At 40.6% G+C, this 25,495-nt stretch overlaps 2 protein-coding genes across 5 annotated transcripts in view; one reads left to right on the plus strand and one right to left on the minus strand.

Moving 5' to 3' along the window:
* LOC104940282 (poly(A) polymerase type 3) overlaps nt 1-9,429 on the plus strand; it is a 9,617-nt gene extending 188 nt beyond the window's left edge. Inside the window, exons 1-19 of one of the 2 annotated variants that reach the window (XM_027273153.1) lie at nt 2,175-2,285; nt 2,459-2,629; nt 2,877-2,943; nt 3,034-3,115; nt 3,449-3,558; nt 3,651-3,704; nt 3,813-3,924; nt 4,097-4,186; nt 4,469-4,607; nt 4,839-4,911; nt 5,047-5,167; nt 5,458-5,542; nt 7,014-7,067; nt 7,548-7,667; nt 7,891-7,991; nt 8,078-8,226; nt 8,537-8,716; nt 8,834-8,925; nt 9,273-9,429. In XM_027273153.1, coding sequence (XP_027128954.1) covers nt 2,278-2,285; nt 2,459-2,629; nt 2,877-2,943; nt 3,034-3,115; nt 3,449-3,558; nt 3,651-3,704; nt 3,813-3,924; nt 4,097-4,186; nt 4,469-4,607; nt 4,839-4,911; nt 5,047-5,167; nt 5,458-5,542; nt 7,014-7,067; nt 7,548-7,667; nt 7,891-7,991; nt 8,078-8,226; nt 8,537-8,716; nt 8,834-8,925; nt 9,273-9,282 — 1,818 coding nt within the window. In that variant the 5' untranslated portion in view covers nt 2,175-2,277 and the 3' untranslated portion in view covers nt 9,283-9,429. Of the gene's footprint in view, nt 1-2,174; nt 2,286-2,458; nt 2,630-2,876; nt 2,944-3,033; nt 3,116-3,448; nt 3,559-3,650; nt 3,705-3,812; nt 3,925-4,096; nt 4,187-4,468; nt 4,608-4,838; nt 4,912-5,046; nt 5,168-5,457; nt 5,543-7,013; nt 7,068-7,547; nt 7,668-7,890; nt 7,992-8,077; nt 8,227-8,536; nt 8,717-8,833; nt 8,926-9,272 lie in introns of those variants that run through there. The other variant, XM_027273154.1, reaches the window with a different exon arrangement.
* Nucleotides 9,430-10,281: 852 nt separating this feature from the next.
* Nucleotides 10,282-25,495, minus strand: part of bicd1a (bicaudal D homolog 1a) — a 29,960-nt gene continuing 14,746 nt past the window's right edge. The window contains exons 2-10 of one of the 3 annotated variants that reach the window (XM_019276136.2): nt 22,388-22,600; nt 19,615-19,767; nt 18,476-18,973; nt 16,368-16,754; nt 15,476-16,237; nt 15,176-15,327; nt 14,832-15,042; nt 12,706-12,781; nt 10,282-11,721 (exon numbers count right to left, since the gene is read on the minus strand). In XM_019276136.2, the coding sequence (XP_019131681.1) occupies nt 12,734-12,781; nt 14,832-15,042; nt 15,176-15,327; nt 15,476-16,237; nt 16,368-16,754; nt 18,476-18,973; nt 19,615-19,767; nt 22,388-22,600 (2,424 nt within the window). In that variant the 3' untranslated portion in view covers nt 10,282-11,721; nt 12,706-12,733. The remainder of the gene's footprint in view (nt 11,722-12,705; nt 12,782-14,831; nt 15,043-15,175; nt 15,328-15,475; nt 16,238-16,367; nt 16,755-18,475; nt 18,974-19,614; nt 19,768-22,387; nt 22,601-25,495) is intronic. The other 2 variants (XM_010756825.3, XM_019276137.2) reach the window with 2 other exon arrangements.

Raw genomic sequence — 25,495 nt, forward strand, 5'->3', positions numbered from 1 at the left:
TGTTTTTTCTGCTTCCCCTTTCCACATTTGAAGACATTCTTTCTGACCTTCTATGTTTTCTAATTTTCGTACAGAAACCTTATTTTTCCTTCTCATTTCTTGTTCTTTTCCTTTCAGTTTTCCTTCTAATACGAGTAGGTTTTTTAAACTGAGGGATCCCCCTATTGGGAATCCAAACTCAGTAGTCCAGACATTTAAATATTTCAAACTTTTATCCCCGTATCCCCTTCTCATAATATCCACAATCGGTCCCTCCGGAGGCCCAACCTCGACAGAGCTTTTACTCCCCATTCCAAAATGATGGTTGTGCCACAACAAATCACTATACAGACTGTCTCTGTAAAGACCCTTCTTACACACAAGTGATGAAAGAAATTTAAGAGGACTTTAACCTCAAGGGACTTAAACCCAAACAGATTTTTACAGAATTCACGGAGTTCGTATATTCTTTAAAAACCAGTCGCTTCGTTCAGGCTACAAGCGAAAAAAGCGAATCGATTGTGGATGTGTGAGAAACAGAAATGTTATGCCAAATTAAATAAAAACAAAAAGAAGTTTTAAAGTCTAAATCTTTCAATCTCACCAGGAATGAATTTCGCTGAGATAATTTCGATCGTGAAATAACTTGTTGGTGCATCTTTCTTGAGATCCCAGCGGCGACCGATCCGGGCGTTTGCGCGTCAGTCCTCCCTTCTCAGAAAAAAGATTGAGGTTGGAGGCTAGAAAGTTTTTTCTTCCAGGGATGCCTGTCACTGTCCGCGTCCCGTCCCAGACGATCGCCATTCGGGATCCCACCTCTGACACCAAATTGTTGTGGAAATTTTCTCTTCTGCTGCTGGTGAAGAATGAAATAGAGACTTCTGCCGGCCGACAAGGTTTATTTCTTTGCAAGAAAAGGTCGATCAACACGCGAGCGGCTCAAAGTGAAGAAGGACCCCGAGACGAATGGGGACGAACCTGAACATTTATTACTCTCCGAACCATGTGATATGCCCTTCCAGAAACATGTGTTAGATTTTTACAGTTCCTTGTCTCCTGTGGGTGTTGGCGCCCGTCAGGCCATATGCTTTCACCTGAGGGTTCCTGCAGGATCTTGCATGATGTGTAGATCTGGGTCGAGGCAACGCAATTTACACAAGACAAGCTTGATACCTCATGTTTAGGGAGGGTGGGGTTTGCATCTGTAGTGGTTGAAACAAAGGCTAATTTACTATTACAATATAGTATATATCTTATTATATATATATATCTATATATAGGTGTGTGTGTGTGTGTGTGTGTTGTTGTGTGTGTGTGTGTGTGTGTGCTCTTTATTAGAAAACCCTCATGTCACATCTAATTTCAGGATTTGTTATTATAGACACAGTTAAATGTTAATATAATATTTCAATATTTATCATCACAGTAACAGTGTTACACACATTAGTAAGCTGTAAACCACTAGCCATTAGAAAAATACATACGTTGGTTTGGTGCTTCATAAAGAGTAAACACTTATAATCATCACTTTAAAATTTAACTACATTGTTTTTGGTGCCTGTTTGTTTCCCAGCTATATTAGTTGTTGTGAATGGGTGTTTAAGAGACATTAACTTGAAGACTTGTGAAGGAAAGCGCTTTATGAAGTTCAGTCCATTCATTGTATTAGTTTACGGGCAGATCTGCCCGAAACCATATGGCGGCGCCGTTTCCGTATCGCGACCAACGACCACCCCTCAATGCGGCGTCTATGATATATGTCTATGGATTTACAGAGCAGCATGAGCGTCAGTGTGACATCTTTCCTGACAAATGTAACTTTTTAATCGTTTTCGTCTCTACTATTCTCAGAGCTCTTGCTGCTGGCTGTTTTTCTTGCTTTCACCACGTTTAACTGACAGTTCATTTGTGTTTTGTTAATATACAGAAACGTATTTCTGCCATGCCATATACAATTAAAAAAAACGATGTCTTTTGTAACGTGATCATTTAGGGTCAGATCTACTTTTAGTTTAGTAAAGTTCACATAACACTCCAAATATGAATATAATATAAATAATGGGTGCAGTGACAAACAAAACGAACTGATGTTTTGTGTTGACATTCACCTGTGGCCTCGAATCCACTGGTTCGGTTCCAGAATGGAAGTCTTAGTGACGCTCGTTCCAAACCTGAGATCTATAAGTGACAAACACACAGCGAGAACTTCACAGAGTGGACAGGACTCATCTTGTGATAGAAGAGAGAAGAAAAATATTTCTGATTTCAAACCACAAAGAATCAACTAACGTCGCTACCATGTCTGTGTAAGTCTCAAGTTTCTTCTGTCTGATCACTGTCTGTAATGAACACTCTTCTGTACAAGTATTGATACTTTATGATGGGAGTCATGTACCTACCAAGGTGTCTTCATGTGGCTGTGTGTGTATATATGTCTTCATAACAATTTCACTAACATGCAAATGTCCTTTTTCATCAGTCCAATTAAGAGCCAAGCTCCATCAGGCCCAGCACCCCACAAACATTTCGGGGTGACTGACATTATCAGCCTGGACATGCCAGGAATCTGTGACATGATCGAGTCCAGTGAGCTGTTCAAGTGCCTGATAGTGAATGGAGCGCATGAGAACAACTCAGAACTGCTTCACAGGTATGATACATTTGTTTCCATCTCATTATTTCCATGTTGTAATTAACACAGCTTGGTGAGGTTCTGTGTGTGACTTGGATGTTATGCCACTATTGAGAACTCTTACTTGAGTTGGTTAGTCAGTTATACAACAACATCCTCGCTGAGTGAAGCCACAAATCATATACCACACATGGATGGGACCGCAGTATGCTTTGCTTGAGAAAAATGATGATATTTGAAAATGCTCTTTATGTTTCATTTGCAGAGAGAACGTTGTCAAAAACGTGGAGTCACTCTACAAGGAGTGGCTCACAGAAATGTGCGAAGCAATGGTAAGACATCGTTTTCATCTGTATTGTTGTTTCAAAAGTAATTCCAAACATTCCAAATATCAAACTGAACATGACTTCTTTTGATTTTAGAATGTACCTGAAATTGTGACGGCCAAAGTTGGTGGAAAGGTCTTTCCCTTTGGCTCATATCATCTGGGAGTCCACTCAAAAGGTAAATTTTTCTTTCCTCAGCTGTGAGTGCATGTCAGGACTGTGGCAGCTTGTATTTCACTGTTACTCATGACTTTAACTAATGTGATTCATAACATGTGATCAAACTTTGTTCAGTCACAGCAGGTTAGTATCTGTGAAGTTGCTGTGTGATAAATATGTTAGCCATACATTTCAAAGTGACACTTTTTATTCAAAGGGACTCACAAACAGAGGTTCTGTTAGTGCTGGGTTACCTCCCGTGAAAGCACACGGTGGACAGAGTGCTTCAGAGCGTAATGACACATTTAAATGTCGGACTTTGTTCTCATATGAATCTGTGCTGTTTTGACAGGTGCTGATATTGATGCCCTTTGTGTTGGCCCCGGATTCATTCAGCGCGACGACTTCTTTACCTCCTTCTTCGAGAAACTGAAGTCTCAGAAGGAGGTCAAAGACATACGTGTAAGTCATATAAGTGGCTCATTATATATCATACTATGCTCATCATACAAGTTCTCTCTAATGCAAGTAACTGACCATGTTGTTGTCTTTAGGCAATTCAAGACGCGTTTGTCCCAGTCATCAAAATGACCTTTGATGGGATTGAGGTAATTTGGCTTGAGATTAAGTAACAACTCTACTGTCTGCAGTGTGCCTCCATCAAAGCTCTGTTTGCACGTCTTAATCCCGTTTTTTGTGGTCCCGTTATTTTGTAGATGGACTTAGTGTTCGCCCAGGTGCAACGGCGGAGCATCACTGATCACGTAAACCTGCTGGATGACAGCTGGTTTAACGGTATTGATCGGCGCTGTGCCAGAAGTCTAAATGGTAAGCATCAGATGCAAGAACACACCTGCTGGTAAATCCTGCAGTATTAGTACCTGGCAGCTGTACTCACAGGAAATGTTTTTGTCATGTGTGACAGTGTACCATATTCTGTATTCGTGTTTGACCCTTTTTAATGTGACTTTCTCTGTTAATCTGATTCTGTTTTTTGTAGGCTATAGGGTTTCAGAGACGATCCTCCATCAAGTTCCCAACGTGGAGAACTTTCAGATGGTTTTGAGAGCCATCAAGCTGTGGGCCAAAAGTGAGTGAAACACACACACTACTAGTTAAATCAGATTTGATTTGATTTGATTTCATTTGAAATTTGACCACTAGTTAAGCTATCACTGAAGAGACTGTGAACAGGTGGGTTATTGATTTGAATGTTTGTATTAATCTTAATGTGAAATCAGCAATATTATACTTATATTTCAGAGACATGATATTTAATTGGGCTAAATCAATATAGGACAGGCTTTTGTTTACATTAACATCATGAACTGGAGATCTTAATTGTTTCTTTCATTCTCTTATTTCCCTACAGGACGGAAGATTTATTCAAATTCACTGGGGTTCTTGGGCGGGGTATCGTGGACCATAATGGTGGCCAGGATCTGCCAGCTGTACCCAAATGCTGCACCGTCCACCCTGGTGAAGAAGTTCTTCTGGGTCTACGCCAGATGGTGAGTTGTCCCATTTCTGGAGTAAAAAAATAAATAAAATTGAGTTAGAAGTCACAAGACACTGAAATCTTAGTGCAGTCAGAGTCACCTTACTTCATCATGAGTAGGTCTAGTATGCACTTACATGTAATGTACATTTATATCAGTTGTAAAAATGTAGCTGTATGTGAATGCTTTGTAAAAATTGCAAATGAGGTTCAGTTGATGAAAATCTTTTGTGTTTTTTGTCAGGGAATGGCCATCCCCCATTCTTCTGAAGAAAGTTCAGGACTGCGGATATAAACTTCCATTTTGGGATCCCATGGTAAGACCTCTGCAGGATTTAGATTAGGATTTTAGGCCACACATACATCATTTTATCAGTCAATTCATTATATCAAATCAAATTTACATAAAAGCACAAGCAAACTGAACATGTTGTGTTCTTCTGCATTTCCAGGTCAACCGAAGTGATCGCTTGGACTTGATGCCCATCATCACCCCTGCTTACCCCCAGCAAAACACCAGCTTCAACGTGTGTCCGTCTACATTGACCATCATGAAGGAGGAGATTGTACGGGGTATGTAGACACTCAGCTGATATCCAGCGAATGTTCACAGTGCTAAATGCATCGAGGGGCCAGCTAACTTCAGTGTAACAAAGTTGATTAAAACTTTCATGTTTGCTCTGATGCAAAATCAGTCTGTCAGAAACAGGCAGTGCAGCTTCAGTGACTGTGCTGCTGCCAAGATTTATTCAAACCATGTTAAACTCATAACTTCAAGAATACTACAAGGATTTTATTCTGTAAACAAAGTTTGGATTTTGATTTACTCAGACTTTAACAAGCTTTCCCTCCATCATTCACAGGCCTTGTTATCACGGAAAAAATTCATGACAAGAAAGCTCCCTGGTCCAAACTTTTTGAACCAGTGGACTTTGCTGGGATGTACAAGTATGTATTCAGCTGCCCAAAGATGAAAATATGGATTGTCATATATACAACATACTCACATGTTTATTATTCTTCTGTTTTAAACATATACCTCTGTTTTTTCTGATAAAACTTTCATCCTCTACCTTCATGCTTTAAGCCTTTTCAAATGATTTAATGACGACTCCAAAGAAGGCACAGCTTTATATTTGATGTTTGATTTTCTTAATGAAGATTTGAATGTACCTGGTTGTAAAAAGTAAACCCTGTGAAAATGTTGATTCCTGTTTGATCAAAAACAAATGTTTTAGTTCACATTTTGTCCTATTAATGTTCTGTATTGTATGTCTTACTCTGAATTATGTAGACGTCACCTGTTTTTACACATTGTGCTTTATAATACATGAATTAATATACTTCAGCCTCTTTGTTCATTGCATAATGTAACTGAAATAGTTTTGTTGTGTAAATTTACCATGTTTTGTACCCAACATGAATTCTTGAATGTTATTTTTCAATAATTTTGAAAAATAACATCATTTTTTTAGATTATTCATTATTTGTTTGACTGACTTCAGTTTATACTTGATTATAATAGATAAATGCTGTTTTTTTAATGATAGTGCAGACTGGGTCTTGTTACTTTAAACCCTCAACAAGCAGCACTGAACTTAAATTTGTGTTATTTGTGTTAAATAGTTGCATGCTGATTGTTTTATAGACATCCAGACCAGATTTTGATGTTTGTTGTTATTAATTCAAAATATGGTTCAAAGCTTGTTCAAGTGATTTAGTTTTTAAGCTCTTCATGTGTGCTGTTTGACTTAAATTTGTTGTTCCTGGATCAGTATGGAGTTTCTGTAATTTCTATTGCATTTATTAGTTTGTCCTGTTTGAATAAATCTACCATGAGTTCTGATATCTTTTTTTAATTTGCCTAATTAAAACAGAACTTTTGTTGTTGGATTACACAATTATTTATCAGTTGTTAGGTCAGAACAGAAAGCATCCTTGATGATGTAGTTATCAGTTTGAAGGAGTGCTGGAGACTGAGAAGTTGTGTACTCCTTCTGATTGTATTGTTGGCCATTAAATCCACAAACACACATTTATTACAACGGCTCCTTACATTTTAAAACTGTCAACATCTTTTTAGATGGTTATATTGGTAATATTTAAAGTTTATTATGATTTCATGAAGACTAGTATCCATCTTTGTTCTGTGATGTGACTCTTGGTGTCATCAGCTTGTCCTGATTAAAAGGTTGATTAGAAATATCTAACATAAAAGCTAAATATAAAACATGAAATATGATTAATATTATGATATTAATATTATTATTAATGTTGTGCTTAATATAATATTGTGTATATATATATATATATATATATATATAATATTATATATGATTAATATTATTAATGTGGTAAGACTCCAGCCTGTATTCAAAGGCACAATGCTGTGATATTGTTCTCCCTCTTCTGTGTCAAGGCATTTCGTTCTGCTGCAGGCTTCTTCAGCTACAGAGAAGCAGCATCTTGAATGGTGAGTGCACAAAGAAAAATAAAAGCTGAGTTTAAGTACAACTGGAATAAATGCAGACATTTCTGTGGAAAATAGATCTTATATCTTATATTTTTTAAACATTGTGTTTATTAGATTTTTTTCATGTTAACATATAACATAACAGATTATACACTGAACATCTTCTTTTTTTTACCCTGGCCCCCTCCTGTTCCCTCCCCCCATTTCCCCTTACTGGTACATATTTTTATAATCTATATCTATATCTATATTTTTGTATATATATCTATATACATATATGCCTATATATACATACGAACACACATATACAGACACCTATATATACATATACACACATATACATTAAAAAATATATATACTTATTAAAGTACATCAAGACCCTGTGGTTGTCTTTGATGAACAAAACAGTTTTAAAATTTGATTTACACCTACTGTAGAGCTTTCTTCTTTCTGAAAACTGTGTTTTGTTCACTTCATCAGGGTTGGCCTGGTGGAGTCCAAACTACGGCACCTGGTGGGGACACTCGAGAAGAACATCACCATTTCCCTGGCCCATGTGAACTCACAGTCCACCACTGGGCCCACAAATGAAAATGACAAGTAGGGACACTTAGCCCTTAAATTAATATTATTCATATCTAATCCATTAGCCCTTAAATTAATATAATTCATATCTAATCCATTACTCTTTTCTATCAGCTAATTGATGCTATATATTTACTTTCAGTTTACAGTCAAAAGTTTGATAAACTGGCTTGTTAATTTGGTGGTTAGATGTCTTTTACTTTGTCATCTCATTGCTCTGTATTTCTGTCTGTTTCAGAGGACTGAGCACCACGTGGCAGATTGGCATCCTCATCAACAAGGAAACGTCTAAAAACGGCATAGACCTGACCTCTGACCTCCTGTCCTTTAGTGATATGAGTATGTTTTTCCTTTTTTGAATTCAGTAGAAATTGAGCAGTGTTTTGTGACATTATGGATGATATTTTTATTTTGTGCTGCTGCAGTCTACAGCCTGGCAGAGCACTCTCATATCTATGAGGAGGGAATGACCCTATCTGCCTCGTATCAAAGGAAAGAAAGAAAAGACAAGAAAAGGGCTTTACCTACACCAAAGCCCACATTGAGCAATGTTCTGCAGCCTCACATACCACCGGTGAGTTCAGGTCAACCAGCCAAGAGGAAAGTCTCCTTTGAGGCTGACATGGCACCTAAAAAGTGCAGAGCTTCATGCATTGTTGATGAGAAAATAAATTAGTTTCAACTGTTTCTGATGTGAGGCTGCAGCTTGTTTAAGATTGAAAGAGTAAATAAGAAGCTACAGCCAGCAGTCAGTTAGCTATTTATATATTTGTTTCCTCTTCCTTTAACATGCTTAGTACTTGTGGTAAATCAAAATGAATCCACCAAGCAAACTCTTACTAAAATTGCTACTATACAAAAATATATTTTTTTGTTCTGTACAGGAACCGATGGCTGTAACAAACAAATTGCCTGCAGTGTCTGCAGTCACCACAACTCAGGAGAGTAAAGACTCCTGCTCCAAGTCCAACTCTAAGAGTCTGTTTCTTGTGAACTCACAGAGCATTAAGAGAGCTGGTGACAATGAGCTCGAATCATCGGGCAAAAGATTCAGACCTGACCTGGTATGTTAAACATCTTCAAAGGCGTTCTATTAAGTTGCCATACACTATTAAAGTTAAACTGATCTAAAGATGTTCCTGTTCTGTGACTAACCTTACTGTCTGTTCCTTCCCTCCCAGAATCCGCCCACTGTGGAGCTTTCTGAGTTGCCTCCCAACCCCACCAGGCCTGCCACAGTGAAGAAACAGGCCATCAAGCTCCAGCTCTTTAGGTACAGCACGGGGTTAAGATGGAAACCTCCTTATAGCTGCACACAAATCTTCTCTTATCTACTAAAATGTGCCACATATGACAGACATCCTCACATACAGTATTCATGTTGAGATTCATAGAAGGCTTGTTGTAGGGTAGACTGATAGAGCTGGATGAATGTCACTGTTCAAAGTGGATTATAAGTCTGACTGCCACAGTTTATTCCTTCAATATTCCTTTATACTGTATAGCCAGTGTGGTAGCTGGTCACTCTCTTCATTGCATCTTTATGGCACCCATGGGTCATGCTACTCCATGAACTTATAAGTCTTACAACTCTATTCCTTCTTGTATCTCCTACAACAGACGGAACTGACGGAGGCACAGACTGGTCGGCGAGCTTCACAATCACATCGTTGAGCTCAAGAGAATAAACTCCAGCCGGCCATTTCCCCTGCCCCTTGTATATATTGTATATATTATTGTATAGGTTTGATGTATGTTTGTTTTGTTAATCAAATACCCTACTCTGTGTGTGTGTGTGTGTGTGTGTGTACACAAAGTTCATTTCTGCCTAGCACATCAAAATGACCAGAAAGAGAAAGAGACACAAACACAAAGTCACACACCAAGGACAGGTCTTTTATTTACTCGTGAAACCAATTAACACTGCTTTAAATGGAGAAGAAACTGTAAAACCAACTGTAGTACATCATACAGCTATCATTGTTTTTAAACCAGGTTTTATTTATTTTTTCTTGCATCGGATTAGTCTCTCTCCACCCGCTTTGCTACAGTATATTGTGCAAACAAAAACCAAGAGAGTTAGGTCACTGAAGAGCCTGCATGGGTTCAGAAGCTACTTTTGGACCTCATCACTCTGTAATAGTAGTTGCAAAAAGTAACAATCTACGCTGTTAACAAAGACATATCCAACAAATACACACACAGGAACAGAGAGAGTCCACTCATTCATTGCTGATGTAGCAGAAATGCTTTTATCTGTCTGTCTGTACAACACTATAATGACTATGTAGTTTCAGTTTATCCGTTTCATATCCATCTGGCAAAAGTATGTACTCAGTGCAGTGAGGAGAACATTAACATTCAAAGTATTATGAGGGTATAAGGACAGAGATTGGACTTGAAATGATGCAACCAATGGCACACATTAAATCCATCTCAGTTTGACTTAGCCCCATTCTTCTGTGATTAAACCAGTGTTACCTTGATTGTGTCAAAGGAAATTTGTGGTGGTGGTTTAACTGTGTCCCTATTTTTGTTTTGATTTTATTTTGTCTTTTGAGAAAGTTGGGGTTTGCTTTTATTGTCAGCCTGCTGGTTAGTTCATGGTGACAGAAATTTTTTTTTTTTTTTTTTTCAGATCACAACTGGTGCTAGCTGTATTGCTAGAATGCATAGTGCATAATTGTGCTTAGACAATACTGCATACAGTTTGGAGGAAGCATATAGTTACAGCTAAACATGGAGATGTTAGGATGACAGACAAGTGTAGCTTGAGAAATGTCAGTTGGATTACTGTCACTGTCATTGAAGGAGGAAGTAAAGGTGATAATACCAGTTTTCTGGGGTTGTGACCGATTCAGTGAAAGAGCTCACAGAGAAGACAGAGAATACTTTATGGTGAGAGTACAATGCTGACGTGACAGAGACGGTAACTGTAGAAGAGGCACGCCATTTGGAGAATCCTCTGTTTTTAACTAATGTTAAAAAGATGGAGGTCAGTTCACTCCACGGTCACTTAAAACCTGTGCAATTCAAAAGGCAAAAACCCAGGCCAACAGCCCTAGTCCTGATCTCAAACTTTCAACCTCTCGTCTATCCCAGTCTCTGAAGAGATCTGAATTACATAACAGACACAACCGTGTCACTAGAATCTGCTGTAAAAATAAATAAAAACAATAGGAGGTATAAAATAGTCTTTATGCATATGTATAAAAAAAAACAAACGAGCATCCCAAGAAAGACTAGTGACTCTAGGAAGGTAGTTGAAATCCACCCATCACCACCACAAGAAACAATTTCCTTGAAATAAAATGTTTACCGTCATTAGTCTGTCCGTCAAACCCAGTGTACTCTAATACCTTTGTAAAAATGGCATACATGTTGACTGTTATTACGGACAAAATGTAACATTTTAAATGCCACAAGTTTTAAACTTGTTCGATAGACCAGAAAGAACTTTCCCAATGACACAGTTTGGCTTTTGGTTGTCTCCACCACGTCAGTGAAACACATCTCGATTCTTGAACAATGACCAACAAACACAGAAAAAACATTCCAGTAATAAATATCTCAGAAACTTGTCACAAATCAATATGTAAATAAATAATCAATAGAGTAAATAAATTATAAATAAATACTAATACGAATAAGGTGAAATATTCCCGTGATTTGTCACATTTTGAGTCCCAGTTCAGTCCTTTCTAGGACAGGATGTCACTTTCAGAACAGAAAAGAGCTTCCTGCTCTTCTTCTGCGACCCAGGTAACCCGGAGGCCTGCCGAGGGCCAGACCATGTAGCGCTTGGGTGGGGGTCACAGAGTTCAGTAAGCACCAGGTTGGACTGCTAGGTTGAGGGGAGTTAATCTGAGGGAACCCTCGTCTAGATTGTCTCTGTCTCTGCATGACTCCTTCCAGACCGAGGCCCAGGCCTGGACTAGAGCAGCAAGGTTAGGTGCCAGGGGGCTGGGGTTGCTGGGCCAGACAGTTACGAGGGTCGCAGGGGGAGAGAAGGGTACTGCTGTTGGACAAGACAGCGTGGTGTTCCTGGAGGTCGGCCAAAATTTTAGGACTGTAAGAATGCAGAAAGACAGGAGAAAAGAATTCTTAAGACTGAATGACAAGGACAAAAGAAGGTCATCAGAAGAGGGGAACAGTTGTTGGAAGAATAAGGTTACCAACAAAGAAAAATGCAACACAAGAGCAAAAACACTGACATGGTGTTCTTAAAGGGAAAGTTTAACTTTTTGAGAAATACACTTATTCGCCTTCTTGCCAGCAGTTGAAAGGAGGAGACTGATTCCACTCTGACTTCTGTACGCTGGATATACAACTATTGCGAGCAGCTGGTTAGCTTAGCTCAGCACAGAGAGAACAGAGACTCATGGACACACAGCTTGTTCATCTCATGGTAAAATCTAAGAAATTCTTCACAGTGGACATCTTGACTTGTCAAGCACATATGTAATTAATGATGCTAATTATAGCTGCTAGATAACTGACATGACCTTATGTGACGCTGCCTTCGTTATAAATAACACCCGTGCTTGTCCTGCTATGGGAAGTCAAAATGTCTGCCATGAAAAAGATCTATAAGAGAGGAGACTATAATACACATCCAACATTAATCTTGAACTCTGAAACTCGATCTTTATATACGCAATAAAAGCATGTATGAAACAAACGCCATGCAAAACTGGACATGCAAAGTGAAAAGCAATTCCTTCACCCCTTCGTCCCAGTGAAAAGTGTTTATTATTCATACAATACAAGGGTCTCAGCTATAACCTGTTCAGATCATTTAAAGTGAGGGCATGCAGAGCTATTTATCTTGTACAGATGCAGGTGTGCAACTATAAAAAGATGTGGAAAAGTCTATGCGCATTAAATAGAATGTGATTATCTACGACTACAGCTTTGTGATAGATAGATAGATAGATAGATAGATAGATAGATAGATAGATAGATAGATAGATAGATAGATAGATAGATAGATAGATAGATAGATAGATAGATTTTAATGAGCCTTCTACTAGCAGGTTCTATAGATTGTTACCTGCGGGCTAGGGAGGCTCTCCCTCGCCTTAGTTGTGGGGAGAGTGACGGTACTGAGACAGCAGGCTGCTGACAATCTACAAGAAACTGATAAATTAGACAGATATACAGAGTGGTGACACTCAGGGTTAGACAATACGACAGAGAAAACACGGAGGATAAGACAGGGGAAAGCCGCGACAGAGACAAAGAGACTACTACTGGTTTACTGCTATGATGGCTCTGATCTTTAATACTACTTAAGCACAATCTGATCCTGGTTCATACAGTTGTTCTCATTGCGCTACTATAGCATGGTGCCATTTATGTATTATTTTATGTAGTTTTACTTGATTTTGTTACTCTCGAATAAGAAATGTGTTTCTTCCTGCTATGGGAATCCTTGTTTCACAATGTATATGGATGAGAGAGATGCCTGAAAAGAAGAGAAAAGAGAGCAAGAGGAGAAATATGAGTAGTATGAAAATACTTGAATATACCATAAGTGACTGCTTGCACTGCATGTCCGATATAGTACATGCTTGCATAGTGTGAATGTAACTAATATTGTAAACCAATCTCATCTGACCACACTGACAGGACCAGTCTGCACAGCTAGACAATCAGCACTGGAGATGGAAAACACAAAGCACCCTAAGAGACAGAGACATGGACACAATTTACACACACAGACACACAGACACACAGACACACAACACTTCCAAAAACCAATATTGTATTGATTTAACAGCACACAAAGGACAGACACAGTGGGGCTAATGCCGAACAATCCTGCTCAACTCCCGAATAACTGCTGCTCACGGCTCAATTATATTCATGAACTCCCACCAAGTCTAAACCAGTCATGCTTGTCTGTTCCGCTTAAAAGTAGTTTGTTTATATGATGTCTTAATATCTTAGAATGTTGTTAACGAAGCTGTTTTTCTTATGATATACAGTATATGAGTATAAGGGAGGCAAAGGGAGGTCAAACAGCATTTGACAGCAAAGAGAATGTGTTCAGACACTGCCATCTAGTGGAAGAACTGTGAGAGGTTCGCCAAGACTGGTCATTAATGAAGGATTAAATGGATTTAGTGAACTGTAGACAATCAAATATGAGGTCGAGGCACAGAGAGGAGGTCTGACTGGTTTCCATACTACTCTGGACAACACATTAACCGTGTAACACACTTTGAACTTGTCAAATGCTCTTTGACAGAACTGTGACGAAATAAGGCATGCAAGGATGAGCTTAAGGAAATATAATTTTACAACTGTAATAGTTTACAAGATAGTCTTAATGGAATAGATTAGACAATTTACATTTTAGCAAAAAACAACCAAAAAAACAAATAAAACATTATAACATGTAATTCATAAAGTCTGCCGCAAGGAGGTGCTGTGAGACACTGTATGATGAAGCAAATGCTGCAGCCATGTATTGCTTGTTTTTTTCTTCCTTAGAAACAACTCCCAGTGCTCTACAAGAATGATGCATGATGTCTCATTTTATGTAAGCAGCTATTCAGATTTTAAGGGTGTTCATTAAAAAATGATCTGCAGTCCAACGGTCACTCAATCTTATCAAGAATAAAAAGGCTGTTCAGTGCTGTTTTGAAGATATTTTGAGGCTGGAGCAAGCTGTCAGGGGCTCCTTCTTTCAGAGTACTGTGAAACCAGTTTTTCCTCCTCTCTGTATCCCACCTAATCCAGAAGCTTCTGGGAACTGTGTATATTGTGGTTATTGGTGCTGGGTGTGGAGATGACGGTGACTCATCGCCTTCGCCGTAGGTGAGGAGATACTGAGACGGGCCTACTGGTGCTGTGAGATGGGGATAGTTGACCTATGTCTTGTCTTGAATAAATGAGACGTCTGAACTCTAAGGTTAGCCAGTCAGGGTCAATCATGAGAGGCTGGGTGACTAGAGACAAATTAGGACAACTGGTGTTAGGCGGGGTTGAGGTCTGGATTGTTTCAGAAAGTGTGTCAAAAGTCCATGCAGACATGGATGGACAGGTGGTTAGCTCTACAGAAGGAGGGCTACGAAGGGTCAGGGAGGTGTTCAGGGTGTGGGTGGTGATAATGGAGTGGCTGTTAAGCCTGGTGGGGCTGGAGGGAGCTGTGAAGGCTCCCCTGCGACTTACTTTGGGCGGGCTGCTTTTTATCTTGGGTACTTTAGCGCCACGTCCACGATGGGTCTGCTCGTGGTCAAACTCCAGATCCTCCAGCCGTTGGGTCAAGGCCAATTTCTGTTGAATGGCCATGCGCAGGAGGGAGTTCAATGTCTTTTTCTCATCCTCTGCTGCAGCCAGCTGCCTCTGCATCTCGTCAAGCTGGGTAACATATTCATCACATCTACAGAAAGAAAAGAAAAGAAACATTTAGTGGCATTTTTTTTTTGGAACACATGCAAGTTCCCTATTTATGTTTTTAGGGAAGTTACAATTTTAACATTCCCAGCTTACTGAGCATATATTTCCCCTCTCACCTTGTGGCAAACATGGCCCTGAGAGATGAGAAGGTGGCGGCATCTTCTTTCAGGGCCTTCAGCTCATTCCTCAGCTTCATCATGGTCTCTGTCACCATCGCCTTTTCGTTCTCGTACTTGCTCTTCAAATTTGCCAGCGCAACCTCAGCAGTCTGAAACGTAAAAATTAATCATATTATTACTTTCACACTTTGTTCTTGCATTGTTGGTTTACCCAAGATATTGCATCATTTACTTTAGTTTGAATGGACATGACATTTTTCTTTAGAATATTGAGTACAACAAAAAAAGATTTGTCACCTGTTTATTGGCCTTCAGCACCAGCCTGAGTGTGGCTATCTGCTCTCTCTTGGTACTAAGCAGGGACTTCAGTTTGAGTATCTCCTCCATGCACAGCTCCTTGTCCTTATCAAGCATAGGTGCCAGCTCCCTGGCTGCAGCCCTCTGCCTAGATAGCTGCAATGAGCGGTCAACAGCCCTCTGGAGGTGTTTGACCTGGTCTCTGATGATGGCGTTCAGGTTGTAGATATTCATGGGCTCCTTCCTCAGGTCCCCACCTGCCTCTGACGGCACTGGAGATGCGCAAGGAGAGATGCTGATGACTGGGGAGCCCGTGTTGTTGCGGGTGGGGCTACTATGGCAGGATGAAGAGTCTGCTGTGTTGGTTGTTGTCTCATTGTGATGGGCGTCTTTGGATGGGGAGTCCATGGGACTGCGCGGGGACTCAGAGGAGCAGGCTGCAGATGCTGCAGCGAGGCGTCGTGCCAAGCGAGGCGAGAGCAAAGCCCGAGGGTCGTCTGAGCCTTTCAGGCTGCCACTACGTGTAACGCGGCTTTGGCGGTAGTAGTCCAGCATGACGCGGTTGGGTGTCTCATTGTTACACAGACAGACATGGTGGTAAAGCTGTGCCAGTTCCTCGCTGAAGGTTACCAGCTCATCCTGTGCTGCATTCAGCATGCCCTGACTCTCTGTGGCTGTGCTCGTGGCTGCTCGAAGCTCTGCCTCCAGGCTTGCCACCCTCTCGCGGCTCTCACGATAACTACACTCCAAATGAGTTACCTGCTTGGAAGAAATATGTTGGACATATGCAACATCACAGGATGCACACCAGAAATGAGTATAGGTAATATAAAGATTTTCGTTGATGTAGCAGTAAAAACATAAATATAGTCTGTATGTAACGGTGACAAACCTGTTCACTCAGTGCCTGGACCCTGTCGTCACTGTGGTTGTCTACCTGCCCCTCCACAGCCTGGTTGTACTTCTCCTTCAGGGCCTTGAGCTCTGCTTTCAGGTCAATCACCTCCGTCACTGCCACCTTGTACTTACACTCCAGGATCTCGAACCCATGGATATCGGGATCACGGTGACCATTGGCTGGTGGCGAGCCACCGTCAGGTTTCTCACTCTCTTGCAAGTCATCAAGCTCTTTGTCTCCATTGAGACATTTCATGGCATTGACATGCTCCGTGAGGCGGTGGACCCGCTCATTCTGCTCGGTCAGGGCGCCCTGCGTGTGCTGCAGCTGGGTCTGTGACTCCTGCAGGTTCATGAGCAGCGTTGCCTTTTCACACTCCACCTGCAGGATAGGAGGATACACTATCATCATGTGTTTCATGATAAAACCCAGTGCAAGGCCTTTAACTTTTATAACTTTATATGTGCGGACCATATCTATCTATCAATCTATCTATCTATCAATCAATCAATCAATCAATCAATCAATCAATCAATCTATCTATCTATCTATCTATCTATCTGTCTGTCTGTCTGTCTGTCTGTCTGTCTGTCTGTCTGTCTGTCTGTCTGTCTGTAACATTAAGGGGATAATAAAGATAAAGGCATTATACCATGCAACCATCATTATTAGGTAGGAAGTGAACACACCCAAGCAAATCAAGGACTAACAATGTATCATATCAGTTGACCTGTAATTTCTGTCCGTACAAAGGTGTGCAATGAAATGTGATGCAACCTAGATAAGGCTGTGACACACCTAGATAAGTTAAAGATATTCAAATAATAATTGATGCTTAAGGTGACAGCTAAAAATAAATGAATGTTCTTTAACCGTATTGAGAAAGACAACGTTGATTTCATAAAATTCCACTGGCAATTCGAAGTCTGACACTGCTGGAAAGAGAAAATTGATTAGTGAGTAACTGTGTTTACAGAGAGAGGCACACTGCTAATAAAGCAGCCGATAATGTTATTTTCTCTTTCCTCGAGGGAAAAAATGTGCAGTAATGACTAAATTAGATTTCAACATGAATCTAATCTATCTGTGATTTATCTGTGATATCTATGTCAACGTACTGTGTGTGTTTCCCCTGTATGTACTGTAAATGGTAAATGGACTGTATACTTATATAGCGCCTTTCTAGGTCTTCTGACCACTCAAAGTGCTTTACAGTATGTATCTCATTCACCCATTCACACACATCCATACACTGATGGCTGCCATGCAGGGTACCAAGTGCTCATCAGTTTGAGGAGCTAACCATTCATACACATTCACACAGCTCCCAAAGGCTGTGCCATCGGTGTGCCATTGGGATTCAGTATTTTGCCCAAGGACGCGCAGACTGGTGGGGGATCGAACCGGGAATTGAACCGCGGACGACCCGCTCTACCTCCGAGCCACAGCCGCCCCTTGTGGCATACTGTGCATTTTATTTCCCTCTTAGGACTCTATTTCCTCCCCCTTGTCTCTAAACTAAAAGCATGTATCTGCAACTGTTTCCTGTGCCTAATGGACGCTAATCACCCTGACGGGACTTCCCATAGCATACTGCCCTTACCGCTGGACTCCTTTTAGCACATGTGAAAGCATACATTTATAATATAAGGTTCATACAGGCTGTACATAATGCTGCATGTGGTCTGTCACTGCCATTCAGAAAAGCCTGTGGTATTACATGCTGTTTTTTTTTGTCTCTCCTTCCCAAACTGTCATCACCTTGTCATTTCTTGCTGTTACCACTGGCAAACTGTGACCAGAGCTGCTTTCATCAGTGCAGCAACGAACAGTGAACACAGAAACACTCACACACTGAACAAACACAGACATATACCCACAAAGAATGCAGAAGACCTGATTAGTATTCTACACTAAAAACTGAAACGTGATGTGGTGAAGTAGATCAATATGATCATCATGTCACATCTGATGTGCTGTTGGTTTCATCCCTTTGTGGTTAATTATTTTGGAGTTTGCATTGGACGCAGCTTTAAAAAGACTAGAATCTTTACTGTGGGATTTAGCTGCTGACCTTGCTGTCAGGCATTTACTTGTCTTACCTGTAGCAGCTGCTGTTTGAGCTTCTGCATCTCTGACAGGTTGAGCTCACTGAACAGGTCCGGCACAGGGTGCAGGCCTTCTCCTTTCCGGCCTGGTCTGTAGTCCCCATTCATCTTAGCCATTCCGGTTCCAGTATGAAGGTGGCCGTTGCGGCGGTTGCTGTCCTCATTGTTGCCATTAGCAGCAGGGATGGCACTGCCGTTGGTGCCGTTTGTTACGTTGGTCTCCTCTGGGAACTTGAGGCCCTCGACACCGGTGACGGTGAGTGCCAGATGGGCCCCTGCTCCGTAGACACTGTCACTCAGACTAATGTGGTGGGCCAGTTCCTTTCTCAGATTATTCTTCTGTTCACGCTCACTCTTGAGGGCATCCAGGGCCTCCTCCAACTGACCCTCAGAAATGTCCTTCAGGCGTAATGCATCTTCCAACTGACTGTTGAGCAGTACCGTCTCCTCCTCCAATACCTTAATTTCATGTTTCAGTCCCTCATACTCCACCTGAGGAGAAGCAGAAAGGACAGGTGGGAACAGAAGAAAAGAAAAATGTTAATTACATTCTAAAACACAAGAATCCTATTTGTTGAGGACTAGGTGGCACAATCCCTGGAGAGGACATGAAGAAGGTATGAGTAAAACTAAAAAAATAGCAACAGAAAAAACACACTTTAGACATTAATATATATTTTCAAGCCTGATTGAGATATTTTGCAGCAGTATAATAATTTTGCTAGAATAATCTGGCTTTAATCTAAATAATATACTGTGTGTCTGTGTGATGTGGTCCTTTACAGTAAGAGCAGCAATATCTCAGCCTTACGTCACAACAGTGATTTAATGTTGATATATGACCCTAATTTATTTCAAGCACAGGTATTCCACATAGACTCTGTAATAGGACATTTCCTAAGGGAAATAAAGGATGATGAGCAACTAGATAGCAGCAGGAGCACTGTTTTATCCTGGAACTGGTACTTAAAACATAAAGGGGACCACATTCGAAGTTTGGGAAATTGAGTTTGAGTCATTCATCTCGACTGAGATAGAGGATGGTGTGATCATTACCAGCGATGACAAATCTGTATGGTGCAAAATTTTCTGGTGTGTGGTCAGAAATGATGAAAAACAGTCTTCATACTGACCTGGCTCTGTTTGAGTGTAGACACCAGTTTCTGCAGGGTGATGTTCTCCTCTTCCAGCTCTGTGTAATCCTGGAGCAGCCTGGTCTCTCTGAATTTGTACTCCTTGATCTCTTCCCTCATTCTGTTCCTCTGTAGCTCAAGCGTGTCGTTACTCTGGAGCCAAGAAAAAAAAGGGATGAAAAGACAAAAGCAATGAGGAGGGAGGGAGGAGAGGAACAGACAGAGAAAACTCTTCCTCAAAGTTTAGCAAACTATTTCATTATGTTGAATGTGACGAGTCAGCAACCTCAGTCACCTGCTGTGCAAAGATAGAAACTCAAGCATACGTCGGGCCAGACAAACTGTCGATCAGAGAAATGTACCATAAATCTAAGACCTCAGCAAATCATTGTGCTCACATAACCAGTAATGATTCTACTTTTTGTTTTTTATAAGAGATAGGGAGATGTTTTGTCAAGTCATAAATGACAAGCAGAAAAGGAATGAGGTATTTATCTTTAAAGACAAACGACTAATGACTAAATGTGTACTTAACTTATGTGTAACTTACTGTAAATACTACACCACTGAAGCATTGCATTAAGTACTGAATACAATAATTTGCAGTATACGTGCACATATGTGTACTTCTCTCACTGCAGAGCTGCCTGCAGGCCCCCTGCAGCTTTCTGTGCATATGGCAGAAGTGCTGACCCAGAGACAGTGTCAGGAAAGGTGTATACTCACACAGGAGGAAGACACTTAGAGACCTGACACACATATGGCCTCTTCAGCGCTTTAAACCTCCAGAACTTTAGTATATGTGTGTGTGTGTGTGTGTGTGTGTGTGTGTTTAGGGGTGGATGGCAGAGAGACAGAGCCTTAACTGTAAAGTACACAGAAGTACAATAGGACAGTAGAGATGAAACTAATTTACAAATCCAGGAAAAGACAAACAAAAATAATAATAACAAACCTGATTACCATATATAACAAAAAATACAACATATTTTGGATGCTGTATTATTCATTATAATGACCTTCCCTAGCTACATATTGTCCAATTACACATTCATGAGCAAGTGCACGGGATTAGAAACCAATTATCAGTCAGTGAGGCATTGTAGAGGCGTAGCTGATCAGGGGCCACAGTGGCCGGGGTCAGGGACAGTGTGGCACACAACACTGGCAATGAGCTCGCAAGAGGGCAGGGCTCGATGGCAATGATGTGGAGTTCACAGCACAGACTGTGACGGAGACAGCTTTATTGGATTCATTATACAATGGCAAATATGGCAGGCGTCCAGCGATCTTGTGTTCATTCATTATTACCAGCACTGTTGCCGTGGTAATTGGGAGTAAAAACAGGAAAGAAAAACGGGGTGGGGGTAATGTACAGTCATATCTCGAAGGGAATTGGAGTGCTGTGAATTCATAAAACTTTGAAATGAAATTTGCTCTTTGTATGGTTGCAATTTCGAATTATTTAACTACTGTATGATTTCATCTTCAGGATCTGAATTACAACTGCAGATTAAAAACAGAAAAAAACAAACTTTTTCTGGCTAAAGTAAATTTTTCCCATCAGTTTTTTCTTGATAAATCTGTTTGTGAAAAGCAAAAACCTGCGAAAAACCTTTTGATCGGACGAGCCTCTTGACAAATGAACCCCCCAGTGTGGCTACAACACCTGCTTCTCACGATGAAGAAGGCGACTCCTCCTCATTAATGGGCATCACACATGCAAATGATGATTTCAAAGGGAGCCAAAAGCCATTTGATGAAGGCATCATCAAAGAGCTCTGACGCAACTGCTGACAGGTGTGTATGTGAAGAGCAACAGCTTGTCACGATTATATAAGATAGTATATATAAGATTTTCTTCAATATGCTCCATAATGTGGAATATCTCGACCAACTGACTCTGCTTACATTAAAAACACATAAAGAGAGGAACAACTCACAACACTCTCTGATGAACACAGTGAATAAGTGTGTGTGTCCTGTGTGTGAATGTAGAGCTGGTTGTGTGATGTGAGCAGTGTGGCTCACTCTGTCCATCCACATGTGCCGAGCTCAGGGCATTTCACTTATTCCCCAGCTTAGTACCGGATTTGCCCCCCACAATGGGGTCGTGGCCACGATGTCTGACCCCTGCTCGAACTCCTGCATTGCCCAACACACTGTGCACGTTCACACATGCATATAGTTTTTTTTGTGTGAGGTTTGACCCCTTTCAGCCTGTCACTGTGACCTATTGGCATTTATCAAACAAACTGATCTCATGTAAGTTCATTTACAGTAAATTAGGAATTGGAAAATAGCTGTCTTAAAATTCAATAAATTACAATAATGAATGACTGTGCAAAAATAAGAACTCTTTGCTTGCAGTTTGTTAGGACTGCCATGGCCCATGAACTAAGCTGAAGATTATTTCTTTTATTTCTGGGACACAAAATGCATTCAGTGACCGCACCTTTCAAAATAAAGGAGATTTCTTTTACTGAAGCGCAACAAAACACCAAACCTCTATGCAAGTACAGATCATTTTGCACGGTCTTACAGCTACAGTAGTAGCTGCAGTAAATTTAAAACTAACAGACCAAAAAATTGCATATAAGTTGCTACAATTCTATAATACACTACTGAAAGCCTTAAATGCACAGGTTCTACTGTCACATAAGGCAAAGTTGTTTTGTCACATTTGACTAATTTCCTATGTTTTTCTTGTCCAACATGAAGTGACAAATCACCTCTCTGCAGAGGGTGCAGGCTCTGTAACTGACAGGCTCACCTCTCGTAGCTCCTGCACGAGCACATTGAGCCTCTCGTTTTCAGCCTGGGCGTTGGACGCCACAGAACGGCTTAGCGTCACCTCCGTCTGCAGCTCCAACAGACGGCCCATGTAGTAGGCCTCCTTGCAGGCTGACTCCTGCAGCAGCGTCTCCTCATTGGTCTCCCCATCCTCTGCCACCTTACGCTGGTTGGTGTAAGCCTGGCCAAATGCCTGTGGAGAAAAGGAAAGATCAGAGCTAGAGTAAAAACAATCCTGTCATATAACATCAACGTCATAATCCAAGTGAGCGATTTGCCCCCACTGGCTTGTAGAGCAAAGCTAACACATCATACAGCCACTAGATGTACTCCTGCTGTACTTTTAACCACCGACATCGCTGATAACAGTTGCAGGGTCTGTCCCTGAAGGATACCTGCTTTCTGTCTATGTGGGATGATGTTTCACTGTGATCAATAGACACACTGTTCCCATTTTCCTGACACAGGTTTTCACGGCACTGAGAGCTGACTTGTCATTAGAAAGGAGACAAAGCTTGATTGAGAAAATCAAAACACGCATAACAACAAAGCAGGCCTACCATATGAGACCTACAGTACCAAACTGCCGCAAAACAAAATGCACAAAAGCTAAGGATGGGAAACATAGAGATATACAGTTTCTCTGTACAAGGTTAAGGGAATAACATATCATTTATATTGTATGAGAATGCAATCCTGCACTATTTCTCTGACAATGCAGACAGAATTTCATGACTTGTAACTGCACACCATCGACAACACACATGCAGCAGCTGGTTGGTTGGTTCGATAAATACTATGAACCATCCTTCACTTTCTCAGCAGATCAGCAAGAAAAATGGGTATGTTGACCGCAGTGGCCCCTATAAGAGACCAATGAATCAATACTGCTTCCTGTGAAAAATTTTATGGTTTACAATTGCCATATGAAACTGTAAACAATACGGTATGTATAGTTTTCTAGAGTCTTCAGGTCACGGTTCCTGGACAGAGTTACCCGACGAGTGCAGCCTTAATCATGAGGGTGTCATATATTTTGGCCTCGAGTATTAATAATTCAAAAAGAATATTCCTAATCCCACCTCGACATAACAACAACATTATCTCTGCTCGAGATGAATCATTTATAAGGTACTGTACAAGCATCCATTATCTGGGTAAGACATGTCTTTTCTCCTTGGTCATTTTTATATTTACTTCTGATTCAGGAGTTAACAGGTTAAATGAGCAGCCTGCAATATGCTGAGGTCCTACTGTTAGACAGGGGCAATTTATTACAGTCAGAAATATGCTTTAGCACAGATTTTATATATAGAACACTGTCACAGAGAGGAGGGAATGCCTCTATGACCGCTTGTAAATCCACCCTCTTGTTTTCAAAGGGTTTTTGTACAGATGTAATAAAATGACTGGCTGTTTCCACCTGTTTTCTGTTCATGCTAAGCTGAGCTAAATATCTGATGGGTGTAGCCTGAATTTTAATGAACAAATATAAGAGTGGTGTCGATCTTCGTATCTAATTCTTTGCAAGAGACAACAGAAGAAGTTATATGGTCAAGTGTGTTGAATATAGTGGCATCTAGTGGTAAGCTGCAGGCTTCAACCAAACGAATATGCCCCGCCTCACCATAAACTACCAAGCGTGTAAAAGAACCTCGAGTGGTCACAACTAAAAAAGTGAAAAGGCCCTATCTAGACTAAGTGTTGCATTTGTTCACTGTAGAAACATGTCTGTGCAACATGGCACACTCCATGGAAGAGGACATGCTTACCATTTAGATAAAAAGCTCCCATTCTAATGTTCCATATTGGCAATATAATATGAAATATTAAATTGCCAATAGATCCTCCTAAATGTTACACACTTTAATGTATGACTGAGTGATAAGTTATGAATTCACACTCTTATGTTGTTGCTGAATTAATTGGTGTTGAGAGTGTATCAATCAGAAGAGTCGATTTACCGGCAGAGATTTGAAAGTCACCTCATTAGCTTTATTGACCACCTCCCTTTGTCACATCTGACCTGCTAGTTGAATACTCATCACCAGCCAGCAGAGCGACAGTAAATGCTGGGAAAACAATAGATCCAGCCACTGACAAGACTGTCCTGTCATAATGATTGCAGTCATGAATAAAATGACACACACAAAATACCATTCTGTCAATATATATTCACAAATCATCTACAAGCTGTGAATCAGGTAAGTAAAGCAATATTTATTCAGAAATGCACCGATTCCCTCGGTAGACAGATTTATTCTAATTCAATAGACCCTTTTGTTTTACCGGTGAATTACAAATGTAACTATTAGCATACAAATAAGAGCAGGCAATAATCCACCCCACAAACCGCTGTTAATACACAACCACAAACATTGTCCTCAAGGACTTGCTTCACAATGACTGGAAAACCCAAAGAAATATATACTATATTATGATTCTCTCTCATGCTTACTCTGGCCCACCTCTCACTGCATCTCTTTTATGTTCACACTCTCTTGTTCACTCGCCCCCGTACCCTCTCTGGCTCTCTGGGGAGGCACAGTGTGATTGTAGTGGATGATTAAGAGGGAGGGCCTCAGGAACAAAACAGCTGATTAATTCTAAGCACAGTGTGACTGAAAGAGCTTGCATTCTCGCTTCAGACGAGAGGCCGTCAGTGTTCGAGCAGGCCTCACAACAACAGCTGGGCCTTGCAGGAGGACAAGCAACAATTTGGACCCATAGATCCATACAGTGTTGGACTTTTAGTATCATGAAGTCAAAGGAGAGTGCAAATATTACTATTACTTTTTGTGCATTGATGCTACAATGACACACAATGAGTTTTTTTCCACAGTAACTTAGTTTGTTAAATATGAACAAATCTTTGCAAAATACGCCCAACATCATAATTGTCACAGTTCCTAAATGAATAATCTGTCTTCTTGAACGTGCTGGGAAATATGCTAAGAGAAGATTGGCACCACTCTTATGTCTGGTGGCTAAATATGGCTACATAATTCAGAAAGCAGCCCGTTAGTTTAGCTTTAAAATTAGAAGCCGCGTGAGACAGCTTGCCTGGTTCTGTCCAATGAACACCTAC

The sequence above is a fragment of the Larimichthys crocea genome, chromosome XXI, assembly GCF_000972845.2.
Source record: "Larimichthys crocea isolate SSNF chromosome XXI, L_crocea_2.0, whole genome shotgun sequence".
NCBI lineage: Eukaryota > Metazoa > Chordata > Actinopteri > Sciaenidae > Larimichthys > Larimichthys crocea.